Source organism: Labeo rohita, chromosome 18 (assembly GCF_022985175.1).
Source record: "Labeo rohita strain BAU-BD-2019 chromosome 18, IGBB_LRoh.1.0, whole genome shotgun sequence".
NCBI lineage: Eukaryota > Metazoa > Chordata > Actinopteri > Cypriniformes > Cyprinidae > Labeo > Labeo rohita.
In genome coordinates this window covers 16455750-16464331 of record NC_066886.1, presented here as the reverse complement: position 1 = coordinate 16464331, position 8582 = coordinate 16455750, and the positions used below count along the sequence as shown (strand labels likewise).

At 36.6% G+C, this 8582-nt stretch overlaps 1 protein-coding gene across 1 annotated transcript; it reads left to right on the top strand.

Moving 5' to 3' along the window:
• The first annotated feature begins 205 nt into the window (after nucleotides 1-205).
• ankrd34c (ankyrin repeat domain 34C) lies at nucleotides 206-4969 on the top strand. The gene is made up of 2 exons (XM_051134345.1): nucleotides 206-433; nucleotides 1546-4969. Exon 2 carries the CDS (start codon nucleotides 1577-1579, stop codon nucleotides 3152-3154), a length of 1578 nt encoding a protein of 525 aa, XP_050990302.1. The 5' UTR covers nucleotides 206-433; nucleotides 1546-1576; the 3' UTR covers nucleotides 3155-4969.
• Nucleotides 4970-8582: the final 3613 nt, after the last annotated feature.

The following is an 8582-nucleotide window of genomic DNA, read 5'->3' as shown; positions in this document are numbered from 1 at the left end:
GAAAAACTGTAAAAAATGTTTTTTTGAAAATTGTTTGTTTGTTTGTGCTTATCATGACAACATATGACAGGTTCACACCAGACCCGATTTATTTTTGTGTATTCTGACGTCAATCAGATTCACGTTTCATTCACGAAGTGAAAAGGGGGGAAGTTATTTATAACCTCAGCGTCTTAGTGTGATTCTTGGGTGCGCAAATAGGAATGTAGCGATTGGACTGGTCTCTTGCGTTTCAGTAACAAAAGCAGTGGGGCTGGAGCGTCGTTGTGGCTGCACGGTAGGACTGAACCTAAAATAGGACAGTTGTGTTGGGTCTGAACTAAATAACTACACGAGCTGTGCTGAGGAACTATGCCTCTCCATAGCTTCTAGAGAATACTGGAGAGCATTACAGTGGACTTATTCTACAATGATAAACCTGTGCGTCAACCAGGTAAGGACATTTTATAACTTAGGTGTCTAATTATGATAGAAACGCTTTAAAGATTTAGACTAATTGTCTTGTATTTTGCCTGTTTAATGATTATGATGCAATATGTTTGATGATATTACAATGAAATTAAATGTGAGGGAACTCGTAATCACATGCACACAAATACTTTTGAGATAAGAAAAAATCCATCTCAATACGGAAAGACCAAAGTTTTGATTTACACAGAGGTGGATACAATTGCATACGGATTTATTATAACTTATAAAAAAATATGGCATATGGTTTTATTCTCAAAGCGCGCATCGCAGATGTTTACCGATCTGCATGCTCTCAGGACCATGGACAGTGCCACATCGCTAACGCTGTGATTACCTAAAAACACAAACATATAACACGAAACATATTTAAACATTCACACTTAACTAAAATGCATTATTAATCCTCTAATTCCGTCATGCTATGTCTGTGTTCAAAATCACATGCAATCAGCTAACCCTGATTAAAACCCTTCTTGGTTTTTAATAAGTCCGTATAATTTCAAACGGTTATCTAATTATAACAAAAACAGTTATACGTGGACTCATCAGAATATATTGTGTGAATCGAGACAACTGAGGACGACTATTCATACTAAAGAAACTGCTTTAAAAGCAGTGTATATAATAATCCTACAGAAACGTTAATAAAAATGGAAACTGAGAATTATTTAATAACGTCGTTGAATGGAAAGCATATCCTAATATATATTCTGATAAAACATATATTGAAAACATTCACTAACCAAATCAATTTATTTGATTCATTTAAAAAAAATACGTTTTTATATGCACATCTCAGATATTTCAATCGCATTTAGACAAACAACACGTAAATTCAAAGTTCTATTTGCACCTGATCCACCTGTCAGTTCAGCGTCTCTTCCAATAACTCAATGCTGCGCATTCAGGCTGCCACCTGGTGGCTCTTCAAAACAAACAGTCTAGAGATTTCATGCAAGGTTTAACACAGCAACATCACCTTTCTTTATCTCTAAGATCTAAAGTGTTTGTGACATGGAAATGTCTCTGGGATCTGCCTGATGACTGTAGCAGCAGTCTGCTCTTGTTTTGCAGGACTGAGGCTGATTTGGGTCCAGTCTGGGTGATGGCTGACGTGCTGGAGCTCAGGACGGATGGCAACTCTCTGCTGAAGGCAGTGTGGCTTCGGCGTTTGCGCCTTACAAGGCTTCTCCTGGAAGGTGGAGCCTACATCAATGAAAGCAACGATCGCGGAGAGACGCCACTCATGGTGGCCTGCATGTCCAAACACTCCGACCAGCAGAGTGTCAGCAAGGCCAAGCTCGTCAAATACCTTCTGGACAACAAAGCTGACCCTAATATTCAAGACAAAGCTGGAAGGACAGCCCTTATGCATGCATGCAGCCACAGGGCGGGACATGAGGTGGTCTCGCTTCTACTGACCAACGGGGCTGATCCGAGTCTGGAGGACCGTCATGGATCTTCAGCTTTAGTCTACGCTGTCAATGCAGATGATAAAGAAACCCTAAAAGTTCTCCTTGATGCCTGCAAAGCCAAAGGCAAGGAGGTCATCATCATTACCACAGACAAATCGCCATCTGGAACCAAAACCACCAAGCAGTACCTGAATGTTCCTCCTTCTCCAGAGTTGGATGAGAGGACCTCTCCTGCACCTTGTGCCTCACCTTCAGAGATAGATCTTCATGCATCGCCATCTCCCAGCAAAGAGGAGGAGAAAGACACCGTATTCAATTTTCAAACAAAATTCAAGTCAGCCTCAAACACAGCAGCCAAGCTTCCCAATGGACTTACTTCCCCTAGTAAGAAACCCGTGAACCCTAAGAGGGCTCGCCTACCCCAGTTAAAGCGTCTACAGTCAGAGCCTTGGGGTTTGATTGCCCCTTCCGTCTTGGCGGCAGCAAATGAAGAGAACAAGAGAGCCAACTCAGACGAAGATGTTGTCACAGGTGTCAATGGACTGAGCCTGTCCAAAAGAGGCACTTTGTCTCGGCATAACAGCGTGGACGGAAAAGACATCTTGTTTCCGATGGTAGGAGATCAGAGCACGAAAATCTCACCAACGTCCAAAGCCTCCTACGAGAGATCGCTGGCACAGCATCAACCCCTCGCACGACGTAGCACTGTCCCCACAGAGCAGGAGGGCTCTGGAGGAAACTTGGGGCCGGTTAGCCTAAGAGAGACAGTGCACCGGAGGAGACTGGGGAACGAACACTACGACTCAGATTCCCAGCTGTACTCGGATTCCAGCATGCTAGACTCTCCTAAGGCACCTCTGGAGAGGAGGAAGCTCAATACATCCCCTCTTGCTATGCTTACAGGCTCAAGGGAGTCCTTGGACAGCAATCCCAGTACCTCCTCCCCTAGCACAGCCAGGTGCAGAGCACCTGGCCTACTGGAACGGCGCGGCTCTGGAACGCTACTGCTGGACTATATATCCCACACCCGGCCAGGTCACCTTCCCCCGTTAAACGTCAACCCTAACCCTCCGATTCCAGATATAGGCGCAAGCAGCAAACCCTCATCCCCACTTGCAGCAGGTATCAGACCAATAGCTCCCGTAGCACCCAACTCACCAAAGAGAGGCAACCTCAGGACGAAGAAGAAGCTTGTGAGAAGGCACTCTATGCAAGTGGAACAGATGAAGCAGCTTTCAAACTTTGAAGAGCTCAACCAACAATCATGAACTCAGTCTATGTAGATGTAGCAACTTTAAGATCATAAATATATACGTCTGAGATTGTGGATGATGCATATGTTTGGAAAACAGGTGGTACCGAGGATTGTAGGTAGTTAGCAATGAATGTAGCCATTTAGGGCAAAGGGATATTGTATCAACCTTGCTAGTTTTAATTAGCAGAGAAACTCTAATGAAGAAAAAGTCAAAAGTCACAGATGCAGAAATAGCTTATTGTTTATAAAAGGTATTTAAAGGTGCAACCTAGCTGTTAACAGTTAGTTTAGATTTAATATATGATGTAACGTTATAGTGTAAGCTTAGACCATCACTTCCTTCCGCCCACAGAACTCATTTTCAAAATAAATGCCGGTGGAAATGGGATTTACAACAGTCACAAAAATACAACAAAGAAGTGTGCAATTTTCTATTCTGCAACAAAGGTAGTGTTTGTCCTCTTAAAGAGTAGGTGAGAGAGTGTGCTATTATTCTCTTGCGTATGAAGATTGAATTTGACAGCTTGACTACAGCTAGTTCTACTAGCTGCTGCAAACACAAACAGAGACAGAAATATCTGTAGATCTTCAAAGTCTAGACATCTCTCCATGAGATTCATTAAGGCGGACAGGAGAGTGAATGCAAAACCAGACTGTCAAACTGGAGCGGAGAGGTCACCAGATCATACCCATTAAAAGAGAGCATTCCATTGGCTCCTTATTATAGTCCTGCAAGAAAAGCAAAACTGGTTAAGAACAGTAGCAAGAAAGAGGAGATGCACTATGTATCACTATACATACAATATGTATGCTTTTTAATGTTGGTGTCAATAATGCCTCTGTGCAGATGTATCATTACATGCATATCTAGAATCTGTAAGAAATACTGACCATCTGTGAGTTAATTATAGGGGAATCTGTCTCTTGTAATTGATTACATCCTACACCAGTTGCAATAATACATGCAACACTGCAAATGTAATTATGACTTACTCCTTAAAGCAAAGATGATTCATATAGTCGTAGATCCCTTAGTTAACCTTGCTAGGTTGGCAGTCTTTACATATATAAAGTGTCAGTTTGAGTTCAAGAGACTGAATGTTTGTAGCTAATTAGTGTATAGTGCCTTTGAGGGAGAGTAAAAGGTGTTCTGCATCACAGATTACTTTTTTGAATAAAATATTCTTAAGCAGCACTGCTGCAAGTAAGAAATCACATGACATGAAGTATAATGATAACAAAAATCGTATCATATTTAGATTCAAGTCTGTAGCGGAACATGCCTTGTGATAAACCAATGACCATTGTACAGACAAATGCGAACGTAGGTTTATCCATTTGTCGGCCAATGTTACGTGGTAGAACTAATGTGCCCATGTTACTTTTTGTGCAATTGCAAAGTGCTTCAGATTCATTGCTGCTATAATGTTTAATAGCCACTTGACTGCATAAGGCTGTCAAATAATAAATGTTCTGTAGTACTAGAGTTAGCTGGCTAACTCCTCACTCATTTTCCCTGATTGAAGACATTAAACATAAGCAATCGACAGATGCATTTAGACTTTTGGTCTGTGATTATTAAATACACATATATGGGTCAGTAATAATAATTATATAAATAATAAGAATTTATCGTGTATAACTGCTGGCACTCATGCAATTCAATAGTGAAATAAAAGTGAAAGTTACATTTAAATGATTAATGAGTCCCAACCATGTGAAAAGGTTTTATCACAACTGTCTTATATTAAAACTGTGAGGCATACTATTGGTTGCGCTCATGTTTACATTGTTTGATGCATAGTATTTTTGTATGTAGTATCTTGTATATTTTGAATAAATGTCTGTAACAATCTGTACAATCTTACTGGTCTTTCTAATCTCAAACCTGTTATGTCGAGCAAGACAGACTCATCGTTGGAGCATTCAGATCCTAGTCTTCGGTCTGTGTTATTTATACCCAGCTGCTGGTTTAGATTAGTAGTCACTGTGGACATAAAAAGTAGAAATATGTGGGTTAAACTGATCGAGTATAAATTTCAAGAGTAACAACACAGACATCTCCTGAGACGAGACCCTTACCTGTGCTAGTTTCTTTTTCCAGATCTAATCCATTGTAGAGTGTATATATTAAGGGACTGTAGAGGAACCTCTTTCGAAGGTATAGTTTGGGCTATAAGTATGTGAACGAATGATACTAGGATGAAAACTGAACACGGAAAGCTAGAATAGGTGCTGCAAAAACAAATAAAATCTGTTGTCTTCATGTCAGCTTGAAGACTTGTTCACTGACTAAGAGTTGTGAGTTTTGTCACTCACTAACTCACTTTTATTTTTTCTGCTTGTTTTTCCACATCAATCTCTATAAACACTGTTTAGTCTGACTGTTGTGTGTTAAAATCCCTGGACAACCTGTGGTATTAGGTTTAACATGTACCATATTTACCGTATGAGTAATTGTTGACTATCCTTGGCTATTCATAGTGCTCCTAAAACAGTAATTCCATAAATGGGTTGTTGTAAAATAACCCAATAAGAGTTGTTTATATATCTAAACTGTGATGTTATAAACCACAATGAAGAGATGTTTGTTATGGATGATAAAGGACTTCACTCAGTACAAAAAATCTGTCATGGACAACTCAATACTGGATGTGTAACATTATACTACAAGTGAACTAAAAATAATCACTGTAGGTATATGAAATTTTAGTATGTTACATACTCATTAAAAACTAAACTGGAACCCTTTTTATCATCTTCACAAAAAATGTAGTAATGAGTTCTTACTGACCCCTGGTGGACATACAGTATTAGCATCTCTCCTCTAAATGGATTATAAATAAGGTGCATAAAATGCAATGTGATTATATTATGATCTGAATGGGACAAAGATTCGACATTTGAACTTTCTAAAAAAAAAAAAAAAAGAATATTTTCAGAGTATTACTTGACTATCTATTAAACTTTGTACTGTATGTTGACTTGGTAAATATACAATTTTAACTAACTACAATATTCTAGTTTTAATTTTAGACATTCAAGGCGCAAAAACAAATTTAATTATATTATATTACATTATATTATATTATTATAATATTACTTATATACTTTGTCTTTAGCTCCACCAGATGGCACTATGCCAAAATGTATATACACTGTCAGTCAAAATTTTTGAACAGTAAGTTTTGTAATATTTTTAAAGTCTCTTCTGCTTACCAAGCCTGCATTTATTTGATCCAAAGTACAGCAAAAGCAGTACAATTCTGAAATATTTTTACTATTTAAAATGACTGATTTTTATTTGAATACATTTTTAAATGTAATTTATTTCTGTGATTTCAAAGCTAAATTTTTAGCATCATTACTTAAGTCAAACGATCCTTCAGAAATCATTCTAATATTCTGATTTGTTGCTAAAAAAAACATTTATTATTATCATTAAGTTGAAAACAGCGGAGTAGAATTTTTCAAGCTTCTTTGATAAATAAAAAGTTCAGAAGAACAGCATTTACCTGAAACAGAAATCTTTTGTAATCTTATGACTTTATTCATCACTTACATCACTTTTGATTAATTTAAAGGATCATTGCTAAATGAAAGTATTCATTTCTTTAATTTCTTTCCAAATGAATACTGACTCCAAGCTTTTGAATGGTATAGTGTGTAATGTCACAACAGCTTTTTATTTTAGATAAATGCTGATCGTTGGATCTTTCTATTCATCAAAAAATCTTGAAAAAAATATACTCAGCTGTTTTAAATATTGATAATAATAATAAAAAAATGTTTCTTGAACAGCAAATCAGCATATTAGAATGATTTCTGAAGGATCATGTGACACTGAAGACTGGAGTAATGATGCTGAAAATTTTGCTTTGATCACAGGAAAAATTAACTTTTTAAAATATATTCAAATAGAAAACAGTTACTTTAAATAGTAAAAATATTTTAAAATTGTACTGTTTTTGCTGTACTTTGGATCAAATAAATGCAGGCTTAGTGAGCAGAAGAGACTTCTTTAAACATTAAAAATCTTACTGTTCAAACACTTTTGACTGGTAGTGTATATTAATAATAATAATACTAATAATAATAATTATTATTATTAGTAGTAGTAGTAGTAGTAGTAGTATATACATTTATACTTATACAGGCAACAACTGGGTTAGGCTTGATTTCATTATAAATTTGAATGGAAAATGTATTTGAATTATTTGAACATACTGTTAGCTTAAGACAGTATAAGCATTAAACATCAATCAATCAATCAATCAAATACAAAAATATTTTTTTTATTATTATTATTACTATAAAATATTGTCTGATTAAGACGGTTGTGTCTATTGGTACATTGTTATTTATGCCCTAAACTGTCATTATAACCACATGACAGAATGTTCTCATCAGTAACATGCTGTTCTGTTGTTCATAATTATAAGTACAATGCAATTTAATGGTGGTGAACCAGTTCCAGCTGTGAAAATAATTGGATTTTTTTTTTTTGGGCTTGACCTATGCAGAGTGAGTACTGTAAGCAGACCAACAGTGCAAACAGTTTACTGTGAACTACACACATTTCAAACCTCTGAATGATAACAGAGGTCATATTGACATATAGGTCAGTGGAGCAACGTTTGCATGCTAAATTTTAGAATGGCATAAGGCCATGGAATTTCCTACTCACTGTGCTTCCTTGTCAAAATCATGTGAAGCATTTGAGGAATTCAACTTTAACTTTCTTTTTTGTATGGCTTTAAACAGAATAGACTGTGATTTGGTGATTTATTTGTCACAGAGCCAGAGTACATTGATACTGTCAACACTGTCAGATTTCAACAAGTATTGAGAGTGTTAAATATGTGTATGTAAATATCTTACTTTTTAAATTATATGCATATATCAATTGCATATTTTCTATTTAATTATGATACATTAACATAACAGTTTTTGATCTAAAACATAATATAAACATAAATAGTATGTATAAACAACATTATTATATAATATAATTTTAAAGGATACAAGCATTCAACCTTCAACGACTCAGACACTCTAGCTTTCGGCACCTTGAAGTGACCTGCAGTTGCTCTACGACGCATGCGCACAACCAGACTGCGCACCTCCCATTCTTTCACCCAGTATGGTAACTCAACCCTTCTAAAATTAGCGGGGCTGCTCAGCAACCAGACAACGGAATGTGGAGAGTTATCTGCCTGTTCTGTGTCGTTTAGACAGTCTGTTACTTATGCCAAAAACACAAATAAACAGACCACCAATTTATACATGTTGACATTCAATGAAAGTATTTTTGAAATGTAACGTATATTTTATCTTTTTAAATGATTTCTTTTAAAAAATTAATATGAATGAAAAACGGTGTCATTCTGCGAAAGCACAAAATCGGAAATAACCTCGAACGCCCACAAAGGGTTAACTGA